The sequence below is a fragment of the Cricetulus griseus genome, chromosome 3, assembly GCF_003668045.3.
Source record: "Cricetulus griseus strain 17A/GY chromosome 3, alternate assembly CriGri-PICRH-1.0, whole genome shotgun sequence".
NCBI classification, from domain to species: Eukaryota; Metazoa; Chordata; class Mammalia; order Rodentia; family Cricetidae; genus Cricetulus; species Cricetulus griseus.
The window spans coordinates 115,296,379-115,323,398 of NC_048596.1; the positions used below are offsets into that span (position 1 = coordinate 115,296,379).

General features: G+C 44.9%; 1 protein-coding gene across 1 annotated transcript in view; it reads right to left on the reverse strand.

Annotated features, from left to right (window-relative positions):
• The window catches only part of Sh3gl3 (SH3 domain containing GRB2 like 3, endophilin A3), a 44,636-nt gene that overhangs the window by 10,067 nt on the left and 7,549 nt on the right, over positions 1 to 27,020 (reverse strand). Inside the window, exons 4-7 of the mRNA XM_035441362.1 lie at positions 26,626 to 26,759; positions 23,587 to 23,745; positions 15,367 to 15,470; positions 14,268 to 14,377 (exon numbers count right to left, since the gene is read on the reverse strand). Coding sequence (XP_035297253.1) covers positions 14,268 to 14,377; positions 15,367 to 15,470; positions 23,587 to 23,745; positions 26,626 to 26,759 — 507 coding nt within the window. The remainder of the gene's footprint in view (positions 1 to 14,267; positions 14,378 to 15,366; positions 15,471 to 23,586; positions 23,746 to 26,625; positions 26,760 to 27,020) is intronic.

Below are 27,020 nucleotides of genomic sequence, written 5' to 3' on the forward strand. Positions count from 1 at the left end.
CCCACAAAACTCATGGCAAGAAAACACCTTCCCAGCCAGCATCCCATCCTGCCCCTGTGGTCAGAGGGCATGCAGCTGTTGGTAACCAGAACAGTGGATAAAATGTGCAGGGAGCAGACACCGAAGGTCCCATGGAGCCCACTGGGGAAATCACAGCCTCTCTCGCCCACCCTCAGGAGACCTTGTTTATTGTCCCTTACTTCTGTCTGAGACCTGGCCTTAGTGTAACATGAGAGAAAAAGTAGGAAACTCTCTGTCCTCTCTCTCCATCTCTTTCTCTCTCTCTCCCTCTCTCAAATATTTATTATTCAAGCTCTGCTCCAAGCTCTGCTACACACCATTAGGAGAGACAGAAAGAGAGAGAGAGAGAGAGAGAGAGAGAGAGAGAGAGAGAGAGAGTTTTCTGTCAGAGACACACTAACAATAGAGATAGAAAACACATCCTTCCTAATTGCTTCTCTCTTGGCAGTGATGCAGTCCACTTTCTAACAATAGAGGGTCCCATCTTAAACCTCAGGATAATTCTTCCCGTGCACTTCCCTCAACCTCATCCTGTTTGCCCAAATTCCTACTCAAAGGTATCATCGGCAAACACAAATTCTGACATTTAATTTTTCATGTAGTAGCCCATCCAATCTCATAATGCCTCATCTTACCTTGCTGCAAACATCTCCGGTGTTAGTATTTACCATGTGTGTGGCAACAGCAGCACCTCAACCTCAGAGACAATGGATTTAATTCAATGACTAGTTACTACCATTTCCCTCCAATGGAAGGGACAGTGAAGGCAGTGCTGAATTCCGACTCCCGCCCAGGGGCAGAGTCTACTCTGAGGACCACTCTACCTTGTGCATCTCTGAGTAGCAGTGGGAAGGTTTGTTCCCTCTCCATGTCCCAGCCAACCTCAACGCCTCTCTACATCTGAGCCAATCCCTGCACTTCAGCTCAGCTCAGCTCAGATCCTCAGCTGAACATGTCCCAGGGAGCTCTGAAAGCCAAGCACACCCTCCTGTGTCTTGAATCCTACCCACCCTCGAGGGATGTCCTTTCCTATAGGGACTTCTGTGCTCCCCTCCTGTGCCTGGAGCCTGCAGTCTGAAACAGCATCCACTCCCTGGATGCCAGCATAGGCACTCTGTCAGATCAGAGCGCCTGATTTGGTCTCCCTCCTCCCCCTTCCTCCTCCCATTCCCCTTCCTCCACCTGGAGAGCTATTCTCAAATGCTGTTTTCCACACTTGACTTTGAGGGTGGTGAAGGTTGAAGGGGTGGTGAGCAGGGGACACTCTTCTCAGGTGGGAAAAGTGCAAGCTCTTCCATCATGCCTGAACTTGACTATCTTTTAGACCATCAAAGGGATTTCTCCCTCTCCTCTTCTGGCCCAGATTCCAGGGATTTTAGGACTCAGGAAGCACTCCTTGGGAGCACCATGAATGAAAGGCACACTCGATCCCTTCACACACACCTACTTTCTGGAAGTCAGGGATGGAGAGAGAACTTTACAGCACCTACTGTCAGCATGAGTCCTGGGGAAGGACAAGGCATGGGGTCTCCAGGAAGCTACTGACCTGAGGAGGGCTCTTTGTCTTTTAGTGAATGTCCCCAAACTGTTGTGTCTTTTGAGATTTTGTTCCCGTTTTTGTTTGTTTGTTTTTGTTTTTGTTTTTGTTTTCAAAAAAAAATAAAGCTTTTTTTCTTGCCTCCCTTGTAGCCGGGGTTTCGACCTGTCACTTTTTCCCGCTGCCAGTGGACCTTCCCGAAGCAGTCCCTCGGGCCCTTCTAATCTGCTGCCTTCAGTCTGTGGTAGGCTGGGAAATCAGATAACCAATTATGTAGTATCAACAGTGGCTGTGTTGTGGGCTCTTACACTGTACCATGCCCAGCACCTCTAATTTAGGCTTTAGTTTTATCCTTAGAATAATTCTACCCCTGTTCTTCAGAGGACAAAATGGGGGCCCAGGAGTACAAAGTGACAGAGATGGATGGGACTGTAGTTCCCGCTGAACCCCAAACCTCCTCCTTCCTTCTTGGCTGTGGCTGGGGTAAGGGTGAATACATGACTTGGCTGTGGCTGGGGTAGAGGTGAATATATGACTTGCCTTCCATTCTCTTCCTTTTCTCATGTCTAAAATGCTCAGTAGTGTCACCTCATCACTTAAGCTACACCTAAGGTCACTAAGGCTCAGAGGAGGAGCCTGGCTAGTAGAGAGAATCAGCATTTCACTAAGGAAGGAAACCCAAGTGTCCTGGAAACAAGACAGTCACCTAAGATCGGACTATACCTGAAGAATTGACCCAATAATTCATCTCCTAAACCTGCTGGGGCAAAAACAGTATTCAACATTTTCTTCCTCTCCTCTCTTCTCTGCTTCCCCACTGTCTCCCCTCACTCATCTCCCCCTCCCCCACCTTGTCTCTAGGCCAAGCCGGCCTCAAACTTCCCATGTAGTTGAGGATGACCTTGAACTTCTGACACTCTGGACTTTACCTCCAAAATTCTGGAATTATAAAAACAAATCACTAGGCCCAGTTAACACAGTACTGGGGATCCAACCCAGGGTTTCATGCAAGCTAGACATGCGCTCTACCGATGGAGCTTCATACCCAACCCCAAAAGTTTATTTCTAACTCGGGTTCATATGCAATCAAGTGTGCGCTCTAGGCCAAGTGCCATGCTCAACCTCTAACAAACTATTTAAGTTAGAAGGTACATACTTGGTTTAGGCTCTCTCTCCAAAACTTATGATCTCCAAATTTAGTTCTTTTGAGCCTAATACTTTTCCCATAGCAGACTAAGATACAACATTGGTGTATAACTCTGACACACACAAAAGTTTGTTTTCACTGGGTCTGAATTACAATGTGTATTCATCAGAAGAGACAGAAACTAGCAGTCCCTAGCTCTGGGATAAACCACCAGAGTCTCAATTTCCTTGAACTCCTGTCCCCACCTCCAGTCTGTTTCCATGCCAGCTAGCCTTAAACTGCCTTTTCTGATCTTCTGGGCTCTTCCTCCCAAGTACTGGGATTATACAACATAAAATTTAAATCTTAATCTATGATAAGTACATTATAAATTGCTAAGTAAAGTCTATAAATTGTTTTTTGTTGTTGTTGCTTTGCTTTTGTTAGCATAATGCCCCACTACTTGTTACTGATTTACTGAAATTGCCAATCAGGGGATGCAAGTTTATTCATTGTCATCATAGAAATAAGCCATTTGATTTGTTTTAACCGTATACCAACCGTTCACCATCACAGGTTTGTCACTTGAGTTTAAAAAAAAAAAAAAAAAAACTTGTGCCCCATTCTGACAAATGCCAGAGTTGTCTACTGTGATGACTGGTGCAGATTCTACAGAAGTGGTGGCCCATTTAGTTACCCAACCCCCCTGACTGGTGACCCCCTCAACTACGACCAAGTCCAATGTTTATGAGTTGCTTTTGCCAAGACATGGGGATTGGGAAAGACATAGCTGTCATCAGAAGTGGCTTTCTGGTGACTGGTATAGGGACCAGAAGGGAGACGGCCCTGGGTAGAGCTACTTCTTGCTTTGTATAGCATGGATTAGTCACTAATACTGGAAAATCAAAAGACTACACAAATATAGGGCTACAGGTGTTCCTCTAAGAATCACCAAGACTGGTCTGGCCATCATGGGCTCTCATTCTCCATGAAGGGAAGTGCTATAGATCACCCCTTCAGAGGTGTCATTTTTGCGGATTCTTATAGTCAGTCTCCTGGAACTGTGCTACACAGCTGCCCCAGAGACAATGGACTTCTATCCTTTTCTTTAAAAATTAACATCAGTATTTGTATTATGATGTTTGAAATGTTAGCTTATAGCTTAGCCTTGTTATTATAAAATACATAAGCGACTATAAGATATCCTGTATTTGAGATACTATCATGCAGCCATTTTCACCAAGTTCTACTGAAATTCCCCAAAGCTAAGTGAGAGGTTATGTCTTATGGCTCTCAGAGAAACTTCCATGGAAGAGCATGTAGATGAATTCTGGGGAACTATTCTGTACAGTGAGAAAGCCTTTCCTTTCCAATGCCTCCTTCAGCTTGGAAAATAGCAAAAGGCTTCAGTTACTTCATCATACCAGCAGTACAATCTACTTCCTAATTATGACTTTTCAATATCTGAAATACTAAATGCTCAATGTGACAAGTTTTAAAATGTTAAGAATGCCAAGTACTCAGGGACAACAGAACAAACACAGTGCTCAGAGCTCAAAGCACCCGAGCACAGGAAGCCCAAGGCCTTCATTCAGCACAGAACTCTACCCAAAGATGGCTCTAACTGTGGGAATCTGAACTACAATGTGGGACTCCTGTCACCTTATTTATCTCGCCCTTGTGATGACACAAGTCAGAACCACTACTGAGAGCTACAGAAATGGCTGTAAACAGGGGGTGCCAAGCCTGGTAACTGAATGAACTCCATCCTCTGGACTCTGTGAAATTTTAATTTCCTCCTCGGAAATTAAGGTCAATAAATGTGTATGCTCCTATTGCAAAGTGCTTTTTTTTTTTTTTTTAACTTATAAGCCTTGCCTTTCCCTTTTGAATACATGTTTATTTTCCAATGTAATCCCACGAGATTGGCGCCCATGAGAGGAATGACTTGGGCTCTAGAAGCCATTTCTGAGCAGCCTTTAAAGTGTCAAAAAACTTATAAAAGTCTCTTTTATACCTAACGAGAAGTAGAATGTCTTAACACAAGCCATTGGAAAGATTTATTTTGCCTTTTCTGACGGCCCATGGCACACATCTGTTAACAACCTCAGCTTTCTCTCCACACTCCACTCAAAGCAGATCTCAGCCTGGGGCCTGTTAACCCTTAGCTGTCACAATATTAATTAGAACCTTCAGGAATCTCAGTGGAGAAGGAAAAAGAACTCTTCATGAATGAATACCACCAAAATCCAAAACTGTAAGTATATGAGGCTGTGGCAGGCTGTCTAGGCTGTATACTGTCCTTCCCAATGACTCTCTCCTAATGGCTGCCCTTAAATTTGTATTAAAGCCTTTGCCTAATGCCTCCAACACTGCCGGAATATATACAAAGACAAAAGGTAAAATACAGCCTGAGCTCTATTTTAATGTAGAGTTAAGTGGCAACTCAAAGCCTTATAAAGCCTTATACAAGGTCTCAGGGGTGGGGAATGTTCTGGAACACAGGTTTCAAGTGCCACACTGCTTTCTAACACAGGACCTTCTGAGAACTGCCCAGATACAGCGTTCAGCTCAGGGACTTTCCTTGGCTTCCTTTTCTCTTTGGGGACAAATGGACAACTTGAGCTGATGAAACACGTGAATGGGACCTAGACAGACACTCCTTTTTCCCGTCCAGGGTCTGAACTTGGCCTCTGTCTACTGTCCCTCATTCCACAGCATGAGTCCCCTCCTCCTTCCTGGCTTCACTTTATTTGCTCTTTTAACTACCTAGCCATGATACTATCGGTGGTTCCATCTCAGTCCCATGATGTAGTCTGCCTAATTGGCCTCTCTGTTCTTTTTTTCTTCTCTAGAAAGAAGAAATGATGAAGAAAATGTTCTTGGAATCCATTTCTGGCAGAGTCTTCAGAGCTCTGCTTAAAATTGTTAGTGAAATGCTTGACATTTTTCCTTTCCTTTATAAACATTATGGGCAAATCATTCAGAATCCTAATGGAAAGTAATTTCCCATTAATGCAGGCTATAAAATTCTATTTTCTTTTGAAACTGTGCCTGGGAAACAAACAGTACAGGGCCCTTTTACACTCAAAAATTCCACCTACAAATCAGCAAAGCTCAACAATGGATGTGTGACAAGGGGACCCCAAGGGATACTTCAAGGAAGTGATTGGCACAGACACATGGTCACAAAGGCACTAGGGACACTCCACAGCCTTGGAGAATTGAGTTTCTGGAAACAGTCTTTCTAAAAGCCAGCTGGGCATCATCTTTCTTACCATTTAATCTGCCTAGGGACAGAGCTACTGGCCAAGCAGAAAGGACAGGAGCTCAGAGATGCACAGCCTAGATGAGAAAGCCAAGGGCCCCCTTGTTCTATCTTAGTTCCCTCCACCAAGCCAGATGCATGCAGTACATGTCCTTGACCACCACACACTGGCCATACACCCTCATGATCAAGAGTCCTTGAAACAAATCATTTCCAATGTTCTTAAATGCTCTATTGTATTTGCCAGGATTTCCTCTGTGTTGGGGATGGAGGATCTATACATGTGTATGTGTTTGTACTTGTATGTAAGTATTCTGTGCATTTGTACATATATGTAGGTGTGTGAATGTGGTCTACGTATGTGTGTAGGTGTGTGTCATGTATATGTGTGTATGTGTGTTGTGTGTGTGTGTGTGTGTCTGTGTCTGTGTCTGTGTCTGTGTCTGTATGTGGAGGCCAGAGATCAATGTCATGTATCTTTTTCTATCATTCTCTACCTTAATTTTGAGGCAGAGTCTCTCACTAAACCAACTTGGAGTTCACAGATTCTGCACAACTTGCTGGCCATTCCCTCTGCCTCTGCCTTCCCAACACTGTGCTTATGGGTGCACACTGCTGCACCTATGTTTTCCTGTGGGCACTGAGGATCTGAACCTGGGTCCTCATGCTAGCATGGCAAGCATTTTTCCATTTGAGCCATCGCTCCATCAAGTATTCCTTCTTAAAGATATAAAATAAGACATCTGCCCGGGAAGGTATCTATTACTGCTACCTACTGATTGTGTGACCTATGGAGAACTCCCTCTTGACCTCCCTGAGAGTCAGTCCCCTTACTTATTTGTAAAATGGGGTACATCAGTATCAGAGCTGCATGTCTGTAGCAGACTATCTATCCTAATGCCATACTGTTGTGTGGCTGCTACCATCAGTACTATTTTCTGTGGTTTTATTCTCATTATCACTCTCTGTGACATTAGTGAGGAAGAAAGGAGGCCCGTGCACAAAGCATCCAATGATGACACTGGCGTACTGTAGGCATTCCAATGCTGGGGACCCTATACCTTTCCCTGACATTGAATTCCAATACTTTATTCCTCACACAACTCAATAGTCTCCCTACTGCCAGTCTGAGACAGGAACAAAGGGAAGTTGGGTCCAGTCTCACAGCCAGTAAGAGATGGTGTTCTGGGTGAACTGTGTCCAAGGTCCTGGAATCCTGTCTCCAAGAACAAAGCCCTTGTTGGGTGCATGCTGGAAGGGAGGAAGGCAAGGCTGGAACCAGCCCGATGGCTGGGGTCTGCTTTATCCAAAGATAACACACTGGAGGTGAAGGCTGGGATTGTACCCATTTCCAAAGTTTTAGTTAATTTGTTTATATCCACCATTTTCTAAACAGAAAGCTTGAAATGGTGTCCAGAAAAAAAATCTGTATTCAGAGTAAATATTCATTTCAGGCCAGAAATAGGCAAATCATAACACGTACATTTCATCCAAACAACCAGAGTTCTGAGACAGGGAGGCAGACACTAGAAACGGACACTAGGGCAACAGACACACAATGGGACTGGCCCAGCTAAGCAGGATGCAGGTTATCCCCCACAGACAGCCCAAGGGCCAGTGAGCTTCCTGGCAGCGAGAAAGTGTGATGTTTAACAGGTTTCAAGATTTCCTTAAGGCTGCCATGCCAAATCTTCAAAGCCACTGACTTTCCCAATGGGAGATTTGCATTTACTCATTGCATTTAACGTTATCTCTCTTTTCTATTTAATTTTGTACCTGCCCATGGTTCTGTATAATTCACACATCATGACGTTTAAATAGATGCATAGTATCTCATTTAATCTACCAAAACCTACTTATTGTTATGCAACTATCGACAAAGTGCCTGCAAATAAACAGACAGCCATCAGGTTGTTTCCATATACAACTTCTCAGAGACTATTCACCAGGTATACAAGAATAGTCCATGCTTAAATTCTGTCTCTAGGATGTTTTACCAGGAATGAAGCCACTGAAGTGCACAGACACCTGACAGACAGAGCTACACTGATTTCCCAGTGAGTTGGGTCAGGGTTTGGCAAACTGTGGGCCATAAGCCGAATAACACAGAAACAAAACCCAGTTATACTCATTCACTCCTCTGTGGCATGTTCGATGATATAACAGCAAAGTTTAGTAATTGTTACAGGGACTACCTGGCCCTGTAGAGAGCATAAGTCTAACATATTTACTGTCTGGCCCTCTACCAACATGTCTGCCCACACCTAAGTGATTCTAATGTATGACTCCAAAGTTCTTGGGAGATTGCACCCAAGTGCCACATTTGAACAGAAATGGAGTCTGCAGACCTCAACAGAAGGCCGTGAGTGACAGAGCAGACCTTTTCTTCCAGTAACTTTCTAGGACATGCATGTGGGAGCTGCACACTGTCTACCCAAACCTTCCTCTTCCTCTTCCATGGTGATATAATCATGGGTAAGATCTGGATGTGACTAAGCCCTGGCCAGTGGGAGGTGAGGGAGGTACTGTGAGTCATGTATGCTCAATTCTTTAAGGACAAATGCTATCCTAGGTTTCCACCCTTCATCTCTTGGGAAAGGTGGCTACTATTACCTCAGTGTAGGAACTGTTACCAGAAGCCATTGGCACAATAAAACCTGCAGCCAGAGACAATGACTCAGAAGGCATCAATGGAGAGAATGCATGTGAAATAGGCTTGAGAGCCTGTGACATCCATGAGGTCACAGAAAACATGTGATTCAAGTTTTACATTGACAACCTTGAAAGCAGACCACACACCAGGAACTCTAAGAAAGAAGGTTGGTAAAAACTAAGATGCTCGTGCACATTAGTGACTCCCTGTAGAAGCTGGGGAGTTAGCCTGAGAGGCTGAGAATCACCTAGCCTGTGAGTAAAGACATCAAGAAAGAGCAGAGGGTGAGAGTTGGATGTTAGGAAAGCTATCTGCTTCAAGAGTCCTAAAGAACTGAAGGTAAGCAAGCTGCCATTTCAAATCTCTCTCAGAGAACTAACTCACCCAAAGGAACCCAGGCATGTGTTGATGCCTTATGATCTGTCCTTCATTCCAATCTGTTGCTTCAAGAGGCCTCAATTCGGCCTCTATAAGCTAAGCAATGGAAGCATGGATCTGACAAGAAGGAAAGACATCAAGCTGTCTGAGGTGCTTTATCTATGAGGGGACCATGGTTCTGGGCATCCATAACTGTTGTGATCATGCAGGGCAAAGGTTCACTGTGGTTTTGATGGAATCGAGCTGTGACAGGCCAAGCAGTGGTGGTGCACGCCTTTAATCCCAGCACTTGGGAGGCAGAGGCAGGAGGATCTCTGTGAGTTCAAGGCCATCCTGGCCTAGTCTACAGAATGAGTTCCAAGACAGCCAGAGCAGTTACACAGAAAATGCCCCTCCTTTTGGACTATACTCCCCAATCGTCGTACAATATGAAAGCCTTATGGTGCTGCACACGGTAGTCTTCTTCTCTGCTTTGTTTGTTTGCTTAATGGAATTTTGTGTTATCCTGATAGCAAAATCTTGACAGAACTGGTCTGAGAATGACTCTTGTAATAAGGTAAATGTCATTTAAATCATTGAAATTTGCATAAAGCATTATACCACAATGTAAATTGAAAACTAGCACAACATTCTATAAACCACAGCTTCAGACTGGAACCCTAAAATAAGTACGATGGGAAATAAACAGTTTAGCTCAAATCCAGCTAGGCATCTTTGCTGAAGAAGACTTTTAACTGGAGGCCCAGCTGCTACGTTAACATTGGACATTAAAAGTATTTCAGGGCTGGGGAGATGGCTCAGTATGTAAATAGCCTGCCTGCTAAACAAGCATGAGGTCCTGAGTTCAGATCTCCAGAAAGACAGACAAACAAACACTAGGTGTGGCTGTACATGCCTGTAACCCCAGCACAGAGGGGCAGAAACAGGTTTGGATCCTAGTACCAAGGGGGACCTGATGCCCTCTTCTGGCCTCTGCAAGCACCTCCACACAGGTGCACACCCATACACATCATCTTTAAAAATATAGTTAAGGGGCCAGCGACATCTCAGTTGGTAGAGCACTTGCCTAATATGCAGGAAGTCTTGGGTTCACTCCCCAGCACCCTAAAACCTGGCATGATGGCACATGTCTATACTCCTGGCCAGAGTCAAAGGGAGATCTGAAGTCTTCTGTCACTAGCTTTGACAATGAATCAGGGGGCCACAAGCCAAGGAATACATGTGGCCTCCGGAGAGTGGAAAAGAAAAGACATGGGTCCTCTCCTAGAGCTTCCAGAAAAAATACCAGTGTCTGGATAGGTCCCCTGAACTGCAGGATAAGGAAGAAACATGCAGCGTTGTGTCACAAAATGCATGGCAGTTTGTTGAGAAATAATAGAAAACTAATACAATTGAAAAAAATTAGCAGTTGTGCTACATAAAATGAAACATGAATGAGTGGACGGCCACAAACAGAGACACCCTCAGAGTGCAGCTATGGAAAGAAAGGCAGAACAGGTGCACAGAGGAAGAGCCCAAAACCACACGGGGTATCAAAGACCTGTAGTCCCAGCACTTGGGAGATGAAGGCAGCAGGAGCAAGAGTTCAAGGCCCTCCTCAGCTGCATAATTCTGCATTCAGTCTGGTATAAGTGAGACCCTGTCTCAAAACAGCAGTAATAGTAATAATGACAGGAGTTTAAAAGTGGAGATTTGAGGGAAGAGAGGTGTTTAAGGTAATAAAAATACCCCACCCTTGTAAACAACATGAGTAACTAGGATCAGTGAGGATGGAGGGAGAAGGAAGTGTGTGTGTGTGTGTGTGTGTGTGTGTGTGTGTGTGTGTGTGTGTGTGTCTGTCTCTATCACAACAGCACTGGGACTGTTGACCTCCTTAAAACCTGAGCCAAAAGAAAGCCACCTCTCCTCTTAAACTGTTTCTGTTGGACACTTTTGTAATCAATGCAAAGCATTGTTGAGAAAAAATGGTTTGTGATCAAGATCAGAACATTCTATAGGATTAGGCCATGGACTCCCCCTCTTCAATGATCTATAGATTGGATCCAATCAGAATGTGCTCTTTTTTGTAGTGATAGAAAAGCTAATGCTAAAACTCACCTGGAAATACAAAGAAACTAGAAAGCCAACAATGGTAAGAAACAAAACCCAAAGACAGGAAAGATGTGACCTGGTCCCAAGACACAAAACTGCAGTGCCTGGATGCAAGCAGCTGTGAGACCACAGAGGCATGGCTATGACACGCCAGGCAACACCACTGGGAACACTACAGTTTTCTCTTTTTCCGTGTGTGTGTGTGTGTGTGTGTGTGTGTGTGTGTGTGTGTGTGTGTGTGTGTGTGTGTAGAGAGAGAGGGAGAGAGAGAGAGAGAGAGAGAGAGAGAGAGAGAGAGAGAGAGAGAGAGAGCCACATACACCCACTTCCCTGATACACACAGACAGTTGCACTTAGAAACAGCAGGAGAAGCAAGAGGAGGCATTTTGAGATTCCCAAATGAAGGAAGTCATATTTCTACCATGAGTATTTATTTTAAATAGTGATGATATGGGGATAGGCAAAGAGTGTATGGGAGACTGAAAGAGTTAAGGCCTCAGCTTCCACTTCAGGAAAACATGAGGGACTCCAAGCAAAGTAAGAATAACCCAAACTTTGTATTCTGAACTATAGAGTTAAATGTCTAACAACTGGCAAACACAAATGGGAGTGGTTTCTTCAGGGAGAGGGAATGAGTCAGGATGGAAAGGGAGCTGCTGCTTGTTGTGGCTGTACCCTTGAGTGCCATTTTCTTATAAAGATATATGCAGATTTAAAGATATATGCAGATTACCCTGATAGTTTTGATTTTTTTTTTTTGTTGAATGAAAAAATGTGTGACAATGTTAGGGAAAACTCAGACCTCAGCTTCTCTGACCATGTGTGTTCCAAAAGGAACACCTGGACATCAACCCAAGTCTCACATCTGTGCAAACAGAAACTCTGTGAGGATTGTGGACTTCAGAAGAAGGATGGGAGAAACACCTTCAGCATCCAAGGCAGAGAATGCTCAACTCACCACACCGGATGCACAGTTCATAAGAGAAAAAAACCTGACACACAGAACTCCACAATGAAAAGTTCAGACCTGTAAAAAGCTCATGAAAAGATACAGAGAGAATATATTGAAAACCATAAGTGTATCTCAAAGGACTTGTATTTGGCCTATGTAAAGAACTGACAAAGCTTAGCAGTAGAGATAGAAATAATTCAATTATAAAACGGGTGAAGATGGGAAGAGACATTTCAGCCAGAAGAGCATATGTAGCAGGCTTTCTCTTGGCCGCCTGGCCATTCTCAAGTCATGACACAAAGACTTATTATTAGCTATGAATGCTCAGCCTTATCTTTTGCTTGTCCCAATAGCTCTGACAACTTAATTGAACCTGTTTCTCTTTATCTATATTTTGCCTCGGGGATTTTTACCTGTCTTGCATTCTGTATGTCCTACCCCATGTCTGGCTGGTTGGCAGCTGCCTGGCTGGCTCCAGGTGTCTCCCTCTCTCCCTCATTCTCTCTTCTCTCTCTCTCTCCTTTCTATCCTAGACTTCTACCAATACTACTTCTCTCTGCCTGCCAGCCCCTGCTATCCCTCTATTACCTAGCTATTGACCGCCAATCAGGAACCTAAGGCAGACAAAGTAATGCAACAGCACATCTTTATATTGTTAAACAAATGCAGCATAAGCACTGTAACACAACTTCACATAAAGTAATACCCTGAAACATAAACAAATGTAACACATCCTTACATAGTTAAAGCCATACTTCAAAACAAACATGCACAGCAGACAGGTGCCTGCTTCTCGGCAGCAGCATCAATGTGGCTAAAATAAAAGCAACAGCAAATGCTGGTGCAGATGAGAAGAGACAGATCACACACCAGCCTGGTAGGAACAGGAGACGCTTTGGCCACTCTGGTGGCTTTACAGTTTCATTGTTTGCAAAAATAAACTCCAGATGACAAAGACCTAACCTAAACATTAAGGAACAGGTTTTAAAGTAGTCAAAAACCACAGTACAATAGTCCCATGGACAGGAAGACTTCTCAGCACACAAAATGTACAAATCAAACAAAATATTGATAAAGTTGTCTACACCAAAATAAGAGTGCCTATGTCCTCAGAACAAAATTAAACAAGGCAAATAAAGCAAAAACAAAAGCACCTCCCAAAATAAAGAGAAAATAAAGTTATTAATAACCCATAGGTAAGATTTCCTATAAATCACAAAGGCAAGGCAAATTTTCTAAAATAAAGCAAATGATGTAACTTAGCAAACAATTAAAACAGAAAAAAAAACTAATCTAGGGATTTCAGAAAGGTTAAAATGGAAACTGAACACCATTTTTTTATGTAGAAATGCTTGACAAAAATTGAGATCTGGCACACACTGACCTGATAGTGCAGCCATTTTGGAGTGTCCCTTGGCAATGTCCACCATCATTTAAACACCAGTAACACAGTCCCAGCTCCAATCCTTGCTTTCATGCTGACTTAGCAATTTCATTTCTAGACAGTCTTACTCAGTTATGTATTGAGGCAGATAAGGGAGTAATAGTGGTCACTGCAGCAATTAATAGGGGCCATGCAAAAACATGAAATTGCTAAGCACAGTGGGAGAGGCCTATGTACAAAATAGAAACAACTACAAAAAAGAGTAATGCATTGGGGGGGGATTGTAAGTACAAAACAAAAAAATAAGACTACGTTATATGTGAAATACATGTGCCAGCTACAGATAGGACAACAGCCATACTCAGTCATTAGGAGAGGCTATGTCTAGGGAGGAAACCAGATGGAGTTGGAAATCATATAGAGACTATAGGAAAATATACATCATTTCAATTTTTCCCAGTTGGTTTTACTCTGGCTCCTATTTAAAATCTAACAGTACAGTACTTGAGGTGGTGTCAGGCACATCTCAGGTGCTCAGAAAACACTAATTAAAACTTTCTAACAAGTAGGAAGCTATTTTGAAGGTGTAGACCTTTAAATATAGAAAATAACATAGCAGCTATGGGTATTTAGCCAAGCGGATGTCTAACAACATTAGTACACAAGGGACTTCTTCCCAGTACTGGCTTTCAAAATTTCAATACCTCACAATGGAACTGGGAAAAGGGGAACTCATCAATCAACTGAGGAAAGCCCACCGGTTTCTCAGTGCATTCCCACCAACAGCCTCACCAACATACAAGGGTGAAAGCACCTAACTGGAGAGCCCACTGGGCACACTCAGACGGCTAACTTACCTGACATCTTTGATGTCGTGCTGGAAGAGACTCCATTGATATCACTGGAGCTCGTGTTCACAGGCTTTGGCATATATTCTCGCTTGGCCTCTTTGGAGGTAACCGATATTCTGTAATACACATGGGAGAGGCCAAGTCAGACCTTTTTCCCAGACAGTAGAGCCACCAACAGGCCTTTGCTATTCTTGAAGACCACCAGACCCAATGAGATTGTGAGAACAAGGATTGTGTACACTGACTTCTGGGCACCCCGAGTGTCAGGGATATGAGCGGTGTGCAGTTCTTCCATTGTGTACTTTAGTTTCTAGTTGAAATTCACCGGGAAGAATGTCCTCATAATGTCCCTGAGGCCTAGCAGACACTGCCATAGGCTAGCTGCCTTCTTTCCTCTCTGCTGGAGAGGGAACCATCCAAATATGTTCATATGACACCTAGAAGAAGGCCACCTGCCTACAGAAGTGGATGCTTCTGGAATGGCCTCCCCTGTGTAACTACAGCACCAACTGAAGCAAAAAATCTCTCCAAATTTATTCATTACTATAATCCTATGTAAAACAATTTTCTGTTATAAAGCCTAATCAAAACATAGTGTAGGTTTAGCCCAATAATTTGATTAATGGGGCTGCTGTGCACACTGTAAATGATATTACTGATTTTCAGAAAGTAGGAATTGCACAGACCATAAAAGTCCCAAGGCAGAGAACAGTATTTCTTATCATTTAGAGGCTATCATTGAGCACAGCCTGATAACATTTTTATATAGTTCTGAGTGTCATCTGGCTCTCTCAGCACACACTCCACCTCTCAACAGGTAAACAGAGTGAACCCTTTGTCAAGCAGCAAGGAAGCCACAGGAGCTCAGGCAGGATGGGTCACAAATGGAGGGACATTAATAAAAAGAAAAAGGAGGGAAGCCATTCCAGCCCTTTACCCTGTTCTGCCCTCTTGTCCCAAGCTACATATATATTATCTTAGCCTCATCTCATACCCAACCTGAAAGCCAGCTTGAGAATTCCAAACAGAATGGGCAGAAGGGGCTAGAGGACAGATGGTGGCTGCACTCTGCAGCCCCCTGCCTAAGCAAAGCAAAAGTGCTTACCGCAACTCTAGCTTCTTCTGTAGCTCCTTGAGGATCTCTGTGGACTGCTTGTGATAGTCTAATGCTGCCTCTACAAACACGGCCAGCTGGCTGACTTGCTCTATCTGTGATAGAAATACAAAGTTACTCCATGCTGGCCAGAGCTCTTGGGATGTCCAGAGCAAACAGGAAACCTGGTGACAACAGCTCATCTCTGTAGGGCAGCCTCAGCCCTGGTCCAGTCCATCTCATCTCATCCACCTCGGAGCCCTACAGTCATGATGAGGGTCACATGGAGCTGGAGAGGCTGGAAAAACACTGCCAAATTGATCTGTGATCATGAATCCACTGTAATTCCAACCAAACACCATTTTAAAGTTATAGAATGATATTCTTACAATTATTCTCAATGCCCTAAAACACGTGGATCTGAAGATGGCAGGTGGCTTAGAGTATTATTGCTGGGAAGAGACATCATGACCACAGCACCTCTTATAAAGGAAAACATTTAATCATGGTGGCTTACTTACAGTTCAGAGGTTTAGTCCATTATTGTCAAGGCAGGAAGCAGAGCAGCATGCAGGCAGAGAAGGAGCTGAGAGTTCTTATATCTTGACTCACAAGCAACAGGAAGCGGTCTGAGACACTGGGCTTGAGCATATATGAGACTTCAAAGCCCACCTCCACAATGACACATTTCATTCAATAAAGCCACACATACTCCAACAAAGACATACCTCCTAATATTGTCACTCCCTTTGGGGGCCACTTTCTTTCAAACCACCACAGTGGGAGAGAGTTTGCCCAACTGTAAGTGAAACCAATGCTTGAGAGATGAGCTTTCTTAATGGCATGTCTCTGTGAGTGCTTTCTAGTTAAGTCAGAATAAGAAACAAAGCCAATGAACCCATGACCAGAGAAAGCAGGGGCAGCATGCAGGTCACACCTGCTCCAGGCCAATGAATTGTTTGTCCCTGTGTTTCTGTTACCATCCAACAAAGTCTTTCTCCTGAAACACACAGCAGAAAGGGATGAGCAGTGCAGACTCCACTGTTCCCCTTTCCCACAAACTGACAAGCCCAAAGATCTGCAGAGCTGAAGGGGGCCTGAGAGTTTCCTGCTTATCAGTGGGTTCAAGAACCACTACAGGAAATAAGGATTAAGTTTATTTCTAGAACCTTCTATAGCAAGGTCCAGAGGATTGAGGCAATTCCCCAACCCATCCACCCCATGCCCACCCCAAATCTCTGATATTCCAGCTCCAGACAGAGATACAAATCAAAACTATGTGTCCCAGGTCTTCCAACCAGTCTGGGGCAAAACCTGGCTGCTTCCTCACTCTGTAGTCTCTTGTCTCCCACATAGCCACCTGAGGACTTGCTGGCTTCCACAGATCCATGCTGCCTCCATGTATTGTTGAGAACTCTTTCAGCTGCCTGCCCTTTACTTTTACCACCCACTTATTTTAAACATGGGTTTAATGTGCATTTACAACATACATGGTTCCCACTCATGCCAGGAACGCAATGGGCACATGACTAAGGCAAGCCCTGGCATTGCACTTACTTCACCATGCTCTGTGGCTAGAAAAGCAGCATGGGCTTTCCATTTCCAAAAACCCAATAAACAAAACAAAGACAGTCTGGCCCCTGCAAAATCCTAAGGATTTCTTAAGTTTCACCTCCTTGGCTTTTAAGAACACTTTTAACAAGGCCAGCGCCACAGCCTGACATGATCATGGCAGAATCTGCTATGAAACAATGCTGCTTCCTTGCAACCCTGAAACTGCACACTCAGTAAGAACTGCTATGGCCCCTCTGTCTTTAGTAATAAGTCTGTTTGTACCCACTTCTTTGAACTAAGCTTGTCATTTATGAAACTTAAATGGCTAACCTTCTGCAAATGGGAATGGGGATCACCAACTGTTTCTCTGACATCTGGAGCTGCATCTGGAATTCTTCAATTGATAGCTGACTTTGGGGAGGCAATGGAACCCAGAACCCCTAAACGTTTGACAGACAACAGCACCACTACACGTGGTACCTGCAAACAGTGGGTACCCAGGGAAAGTACTGAGAGTAGTTACTAATGAGTGCAAAGGCAAGTCAGACCCAAACTGGATTATCTATCACTGTTGGAAACCGGAACTTTCCAGCCCCACTCCCACCCCTAGTCCAGGATGTGAACTGTGTGCTGGGAACCAGTAGATGTGGCCTCTGCTTCCAAGGCTCAAACAACTCAAAAATACATAGAAAGAAAGAGCTATGCTACAGCAACAAACTTAGACCCTGCAAAAGCCAATGGCTGTACAGGGGAAACACATCCTCTATTGGCCACATCACAGAATTTGAAAAGCTGCCTACTGATGGGGAATGTACTGTGTATGTAATAGGATATAGGAATGAATACTTTGCATTGGTATGGATTTTCATTTATTGATACAACTTTAAGGTCAATTTTGTGATATGTATATGTCTCCTCTTGTTTAGGTATTGTGTTTATACAGATCTTTTACCTATAATAGAACTTATAATTAGGTTAGTTAGGTTTTCTAGATATACAGAGATGTTATTTGAGATGAATAGGTATTCTTCAAACCTTTCAAAGACCTACAGAAATATGGCATTTAAATGGTTTAGGGTTTTTCTTGACAATGAGACACAACTGCTCCTGGCACACCAATTACATCAGAAAGGAGGATGGGCATCAAGGAAACTCCTTATGGAGTTTGCTTTCAACATGGCAAGATTAGCCATTTGGGCAAGAAACTGCTCTTGCCTGAACTGTTTGTTATAGTATAAGCTAGACATACAGGACCCACAAGAAAATGACTGCTAAACTTACAAAACAAGACAGTACTAAAGGGTTCCTGTTGAAATGGAGAAATAGTGTGCCAGACACACTATGGCTTATGGGCTGATGATGGATGCCCCAACGTTACAGAAGAACTTGGGTGACTGTCCAGGTAGCGAGATGTGTCTGTCAATTCTACAGTTTATATATTATCCGTCTGTGTTCTTTGATAGAGTTGAAGACAGATAGTTATGGTTATAGTTTTCTTCAATTATAAAAGATAAGTTACTCTTCTTTTTATTTAGACAGTAAAGAGGAGATGATGGGGAATATACTGTGTATGTTCATCTTATTGATTATTGAATAAAATACTGTTTGGTCAATGAGACAGCAAGTTAGACAGGACTAGGAGTCAAAGAGGATTCTGGGAAATGTAGTAGAGAAGTGGTGATCCAAGCAGGAAGTGACATAACAAGTAGACTCATATTTAAGCAAGAAGAAACAGGAAGTGTCCCCTTTCCCCTTCACCTGCTCCAGTGGCACCATGTGAGCCATCGGCAAGAGAGGGCACCAGTAAAAGGCATCCTCTATAAGATAAGTCTTATAAAAAATAGATATATGATAAATAAGACTGAGCTAACAGATGAGAATCCTAGTCATTGGCCAAGCAGCATTTGAACCTAATACAAGTTTCTGTGTATTCATTTGGGCCCTAACTCAGGCAGGCGGCTGGCATAAAGCACACACATGGCGATGGGGCTCGGCGGCTTTTGGTGGAAGGATTTATTGTAACAGTCTACTGATTTCATTTGTGAGTGAAAGCCATGAATATGCTATGCTGTACAGCAAGAGGCACTTGACAGGCAGTTAAATTAGGAACCTTGCTTTCCAGTGTGGCCCAATGTTAACTATAAGCTGCTTTTGGGCTGACGATGCAGCTCAGCTGGTATAACTCTGGCTTAGCATGCACTGAGCCCTGGGTTCAAATCCCAGGGTTACCTAAACTGAAAGTATTGACAGTAATTTCAGCACTGATCACAGGAGGACAAGGAGTTCAACATTATACTCATTGTAGAGCAAGTTTGAGGCCAGTCTACACACACACACACACACACACACACACACACACACACACACACGACAATTTTTGAGAGGAAGACAGGAGGCACAGAATGCGAGTAGAAGATAAGACCATCAGAGTGGGAGGCTTGAAGACACTCTGCTGCTGGCTTTACAGGCAAAGGACGCCAAACTAGGGCCATGGAGCTAAACAGACTGGAAAGGGTGACAAAGAATGCTCCTGCCAAGTCTCCCCACCCTCTACCCATCAACAGATTTCCAACCTCCAGACTGGAAGACAATGGACTGGTATTCTTTTATTTTGTTTTGTTTTGTTTTTTAGTTTTTTGAGACAGGGTTTCTCAGTGTAGCTTTGAAGCCTATCCTGGCACTCACTCTGGAGACCAGGCTGACCTCGAACTCACAGAGATCTGCCTGCCTCTGCCTCCTGAGTGCTGGGATTAAAGGCGTGCGCCACCAACGCCCGGCTGGACTGGTATTCTTTAAACCACAGTGCTTACAGACACTTGTTACAGGAGCCATAGAAAATGAACAGTACTGCTTTCTTCTCTTCTCCAACCAAGAGAAATCTAAGGGTGGGGCAGCACCCACTAGAGTCTCCATTTCCTGGGGACGGAGGCTGGGGCCTTGGGACTCATGGAAGCAAACTGCCACCTTAGCTCTATGCTATGCACCCCTGGACTTCTCTGAGCTAGGGTCTGCGGAGGCAACAAACAGTACAGACCCGACCCCCTCCAATGACAGACAATGAATGCTGCATAAGAACTTGAGCCACCCATGCACACCTCTAATCTATAACCTCTCTTTGGCTGCAAATCGGTGGAAAAGCACCAGAACATGAGGCTACTGGGAGTATCTGGGCCCTGGAGGCAGATTACAGATACAAGGGCATTAGAGTCACCATGAGCTGTGGGACCTCAGGGACACTCTTGGGATCTGAACCTGAGTTGGGCCATTTGAGGCAACTACAATAGACCTGTGCTTCCTAAAGAGGGCCAAAAGACTGTAGCTTACAAAAGGCCCTCTAGCTCATCTGTCTGCAAGAGGACCACAGAAACGGGTCCCAACCCAGATGCCTGGGAGCCACGGCATGATTGGCATGAAAGGATAAATGCATATCTTTGGAAGTTGGCAAGCAAGTCTCTTTCACAACTGAAGCCATGCTTGCCATGAGGGCTACCTTCTACTTCAAATGGGGTAGTTCAAGTGACTTCTCAGTGTGTGCTTAAGATTGCTGTTCTTTTGGATTCCATGGAAGAGCTGGAGGGGATTTCTGTCCATAAATAAAGATGCTTTTTTTCAGTGACTCTGAGTCAGATCCATGGAGTCTGCATAAAAAAAAAAAAAAACAAACAAACCTGGTGCAGTGGTAGGCACCTGTAGCCCCAGTACAGGAGAGGAGGAGACAGAAGATCCCTGGGGCTTGCTGGCAGCCAGTCTAGCCAAATGGGTAAGATCCAGGTTCAGTGGGAGACTGTTTCAGAAGTAAGATGGAGAGTGATTGCAGAAGACACCCAAAGTCAGCCTGTCACCTCCACGTGTACAAATGTACACACATACAAACACTCACAGAGACAGGCAGACACGTGCACAGACACACACAAACACAAACACAAATACATATAGACACAAACATACACTAAGACAGACACATGCACACACAGATATACACACACACTGAGACAGACACACGCACACAGAGACACAGACACACACACACATGCACATGCATGAGCACATGGAGACCTAAAGAAAATGCTTCTCCAGACCAATGAAAACAACCAAGGACTCTGTAATCCAGTAATTCCATTGGTTCTGTGGATGAAGGGAGGCCTCCGGCTGGGGAATCTGTCAGTGAGTGACTTTTGCAAGAGCCTGGCCTCTCTGGGCTGGAAGAGATATTTTTAAAATGCAATGTGTCTGGTTTCTTCTAAGATCAAAGGCTGACATTTAGTCATGTCAAGTTGTAAGGAATAAACTTCTCAGAGTTGTTAAACCTGTGGCTCAGGTGTCATTCCCAAGAACTGGCAACCTCCTGCCTGCTGCAGCCCCACCTGATCGTGAACAGTTGTGGGCACACAGCCCTTCTCTAAAAGGAGGTCCATTCTGGATGCCAGCCACAATCTGGCACAGGAGGAGTCAGCCACGGGCCTGGCCTTCTAAGATCCCTGGGAGTCAAGAGAACCAAAACCACTCCCTGGCTTAAACAGCTGCCTGAGGAGTAATGGAAGATCCTCCGGGCCTTGAATCCGGTCGTTCCCAACAAGATCAGCAAAGACTGCAGTGTGAGGCTAAAGGCCACTCACCCTACTCCCCATTCCCAAACCCGCCGGAAGAAGACGAGTACATCAGTGTGGTTTGTTTGGGAACGATGGAGTAAAAAACCCAAGTCCCATGCCAGCTCTTCCTTCGGTCCACTCCAAAGGCAGATGGGCCCTTTCACTTGTGAGGGGCGGGGAGCACCCCTAGCTACCAGGATACCTGAACTACTCGGGTTCTGGGCTGTTTTTGTCAAGAAAGCAGGCTATGAAAGGGGCCAAAAGATCCCAGGCGTGGCTGGCTTTCTGGGTTTAGATTTCAGATATAGCTGGTCATGTGTGAGGATGCCAGGCTGGTCTGTGGGTCCAGCCGGGCTCACCTGCTGGTTTCTCAGTTACAAGAATGTAGGCTGCAGAAGGCTTATATGGTTTGAAGAGAGAGCAGTGTACATAGACTGTAAGTTTGAGGACACAGGGGTAAGTTCACCCTAAAAAACATCTAAATAAGACAGAAAGCTCAAGAAAGTTATATAACCTACACTTGGAGACCCAGGAAAGACAGTCTGTTCACCCGTTCTAAGCTCCTCTCAGGCAGAACTTTGGCAAACACTTTTTCTATACATGGGCTGGTAAACAATTGCTGTCTTGGGGGCTGGAGAGATGGCTCAACTCTTAAGAGCACTGGCTGCTCTTCCAGAGGACCAGAGTTTGACTCCCAGCACCCACATGGTACTCACAACCCTTTGTAACTCTGGGATCAGGGGATCTTCTGCTGTCTGCTACCATGTTCTTCCTGAAGCCATATTTTAAATCTGTCCACCAATTTCCAACAGGAGCAATGCCAAGTGTGTCAGACTTTGGATATGAAACGCCCTCCCACGACCATGCAGTGAAGTTTTGACCCAGAGATGATGGCAATACCTTTGATAACTTATGGAACTTTAAGAGATTAAGCCTAGTTTGGAGGAAATAGTCACTGGAGGGACATAGGAAAGGGTAATGCTGTATCTCCTTCTGCATTTTGTCCAGGGGCTGGCACTCATGCTTGCTCTCCTCCCCTTCTCTATTTCTCCTCCTCCCCTCCCTCCTCAACCCCCAACCCTGAATCTCTGTCTTGATCACCCCAAGGGTAGCATCTCTGTCCCACCAAGATGCTCCATGTCACCATAACACAGAAAGAATGGAGCCAGCTGACCATGGGCTGAGACCTCTAACCCCTGAGGCAAAGCTCACCATCCCTCCCTTTAAGTACAGTAAATAAGAGTCTGGCCAATTCAGAGTCTAAGCACCATCATATCCATCAGGAAGAGCCAGGGTTGCAGGCAAACTATGTTTGACTAGCACTAGAGGGGTCCAGTCATGTTAACTCTGAGACAGGATGATATCCTGAGGGCAGTGGGGATCCAGCCATCACCCACTACCCTGAAGCATAGCTTCCTAGTATCATCACTGGACCAGTTTGAGAATGAGCATTTAGGAGAGAGAAGGGGATAACCACCCAGCAAAGCCTGGTAAACAAGGCAGAGAAGGGAGGCCCCAACTTGCCCCTAGGAGTTCCTGTCCCCTTTAGTTCAGCTTCACTTAACTATTTAGACAAATTAAAAAGAGATGTTGACAAGAAATACTCCACCATAAGCTGCTGCTTCTGGAGGGTGTGGCCCTACCTCCACGGTCCCTGGGGTCACAAGCACTAGTGTGAGCCTGCCAACATGGAGGCCAGGCTTTTATATTCTGGTGTTCACTCTAATGGGTAAAAGCCTCAGAGGGCTGGAGGGTGAGACAGACCTTCACCCTCAAACATCTGCCCCCAAAGAGCACCAGTCAACCTCAGCAAAACTACAGCCCCAGACCACAAGTGCTGTGGCTGGTCTCCTGGGCCATCCTCTGTGGCAAGGCCACACCCAGAGGTAATAAGCAAACCTCCCCAAGGGCCTAAGGCTTCAGTCAGGGATTGTTGAGTATCTGTCACTATCTCTAAGGCAGGAATTGATAGCTATAAAACATTCTAGAAACTGCCATAACAAGGTTTTCTTCAAACGTCAGTCATGCTCATATACAGCAATATTTTACTCTTGTACATTAAAGTCTTCTGTTTGGTTTAAATACTTACATCATTTTCTAAAAAATTAAACATGCTTCTTTCAGCCAGCTCCTTTGACTCTTCAAACTTCTCTATCGCTTGTCTGATTTCTTCCTCGGGTATCTTACCTACTCGCCTCTTTTTATAATCATAATCCAGGCGGCGGCCTTCCAGCTTTCTCAGGTGGTGCTAAAAAGAAAAAGGAAATCCCCACAGAGTGTGGACACTCACGTGCACACATCATCTTTCTTATCTCGATGGATATATTCGTTACTTCTTCTCAGTCTCTCTCTACCTTTTGCTGTTTGAGAATTTCATATATATATATATATATATATATATATATATATATATATATATTTATCAAAGCCACGCCCACTCTCCCCTTGTATTCCCCCACCACTTTCCCTTCCCAACTTCATGTGCTCTCTTTTTCTTTTCTTTTCTTTTCTTTTCTTTTCTTTTTTTTCCAAATCCATGGAGACCACTTAGTGCTGTCAGTTGTGCAGGGGCACAGAGCCACCTGCTGGAGGAGCACTCCTGAAGAAAGCCGACTCTCCCTCCCCTGGCAGCCACTGATTTCCAGGCCTCAGCTAGGGGGCAGGACTTTGTAGGCCTCTGCCCCATCCATCCTCGGGTAAGAAACCATCATGCCCTCTGCTTACTCTGCATACTGTGGCTCCTGTTGAAGGCTTCCCATGCTGCCAATCGCTCAGGACCAGTTACAGAATGGACACATGGTGGGCGGATGGGTGGGTGGGTGAGAGGAGGAGAATGTGTGTGGAGCCTAAGGAAGGATGCAGTCTCCTCTCTCAGCTAACCGTCTCTACCAGCCTCCCCAGGACCCCTCGCCCAGTTCTGTTCATGCACAGATCACCTCTAACCACATTAACTCTACAAAACATAAGGGCATTTCCATTGTCAATTCCTCACTAAGAGGCTGGCTATAAAAACACGCATGTCTAGTGTTCACTGGGATGTCCATGAATCCTCCTAAAGTTCCCAAATGATTATAGAATATGATGCATAAAATACTATCAATGAATGATGAATCCCACCTCAGAAATGGATGAGACTTGGGAAACTTCTTCTGTTGCAAGAGGAATGGCAAGTGTGCTTTTCACCATTTCTCACAGCTCAGCCACTCACAATGTACCCTTGCTGAACCAGCCCACAGAAGACCAGCAGCAGCCAGTGGACCATCTATACTATACACTCAAGGTCACAGAATGAGAAGAAAGGAAATTTAGTACCGGTCAGTGGAGGTGAGATCTCTGTGCAAGACTCTGTGTTTGGGAAAAGTGTTTGCTCCTTACAGTGCAGGTGCCATTTCTCATGGTGAGCCAGTGCTGAGCAAAACAGAGCTCCTCACCCCAAGGGACTCCCTGCCCAGTGAGGGAAACAGATCGACAACAGTGGTCATGACCTAGAGGCACAGGAGTGGCTCAGCATCTTTTCGAGGGAACAGAGAGCTTCCCAGGGGAAATAACATCTAAGCTGAGATCAGAGGAGCTTTGGGTGAGAAAAAGACAGCAATAGTAAGAGCCAAACTAATGTCTCCTGGGGACAGGGGGGTAACTCCTGGAGGCTGGGCAGAGGCCAGCTAAAGGAAAGGGGAGCACTAAGTCCACACAGGCTGGAGGGCAAATGAAGATGAAGGTGCTTTATCTTCACACGAAGCCAGGGTTAGCTCCTGAGGGCTTGGGTCTTGGGAAGATTCCTCTAGCTGAGAGCTGGAGATGGGGCCGGAGTCTTGGGATGCTGTAATGATGTGTTTAAACATCACCAGGGAGAAGCCAACAGAAACAGGAAGAAGGAAAATATATGGCCAGGCAGGATGACAGGCCTTGACAGGGCGAGTTGGATAGACAGACCTGGGGCCCAGTGGAGACTGAGCTTCACAGAAATGGGGATATGCTTTTCTTGGGATGGAAGGGAGGAGTGACAACAGGGAGAGGATTCAGGGGTGTCCAAATAAGGTGAGGGTACAAAAAGAAGCTTTTATGTCTCATTCAGCCTTCCTGGATCCTTCCCTCACACCTTTAGCTTTTAGAATAATCTCTAAATGCAGATAAAGGCATCTGAGGTTCCCCAGAACCCACACATACACCCCTCCTTCCCTCCATGGTCCTCTGGTTTTTGCCCTGTGTCCTGGACTCCTGGCCAGCATAACACCAGCCCTTCAGCACAATGTGCTGTGTATTTACCCAGCCCAGTCTGCCAGGACAGCTCCTCAGAGGCCTCCGCGCATCCAGCTATGAGGATGTGCCTCTCTCAGGTTGTCCCTGCTCTCACCTCTCCACCATGTGTAACTGTTGGCTGTTTCTCCAACACATTTATGTGCTTTAGCATGGCACACATTTCATCTGCTTGTTACAAGAGCTCACTAAATAACCCAAGTTCTCCTTGAACTCAGGGTCTCTGTGGCTACATACACTGTGAAGACTTGACATAAAGGCAAGTCCAAGGTTCAAGTTATTCTCTACAATGCCACAAGAGGGCTCTTGGAGCAGAAGTCTAGCGGTGGGGAATGCTTGGAGCCACTGTGCACATCTGTAAAAGCAGCCAGCCTGAACATGACCTGGAACATGACCTGTCCCAGGAACACTCTGGACAACCATTTCTTGCATGTTTCCAGATGAAAACTTTCAGTTCGTAGATAACGGTTTCCTTGAGAAAGAACGGAAAATAATGACCAGGAGCGCAATGGATCCAAGCATACAACCGACACGGTGTGATATTAGCCATCAAAACTACACCCCAGAGTGTGGAGTCACTGTGTAACATGAGAAATGGCTGCAGAAATGTGATGAACAGTCTGGCTTGTAATCTTCACCTCCAAAGAGATGAAGAACTGAACGTGTCAGCTAGGTTCACACCTCCACTCCACAGAAAATGGATCCCAGTACTCTTTCTCAGGGAGCCATACAATACAGTAAAGCAGTTCAGTTCTCACCCTCCAATAAGACCATCTGTTTGCTGAACGCTTGCAGAAGCCCTGTCATGGTTTTAAGTCACGGTGTCATCATGAGCAGCACCGGGCAAGGGCAGCTAAGACGACTCACTCACCCCGATCTCTTTTAAATCTTTTTCTTGCAGTAGCTGCAATGGATCAATAAAAGTTTGCTTCACATTAATATCCAGAGAATCCTTCACCTCAGCCATGAGCTTCATGGATTCACCAACTTCCAACAGTGCGTTGCCTTGAACACAAGAACACACAGCTTCCTTTTAGAACAACACTCTAGGTTAATGATAACACTAATTCTTCCTCCAAACCCTGAGGGTTGTGGTACAATGAGGCTTCTCTCTAAGGCCCCTGCTTCCTGGCTCAGAAACAACAGGAAAAAGGAGAAAGTTTACCTGTTTTCCCCATGTGTCCCCCTCCCTTCTGTGCCCTCACCTCCCCTTCAAAGAGAGCTAGTAGACCAAAGCACTTCCCACTTGGACCACTAGATGGAGAC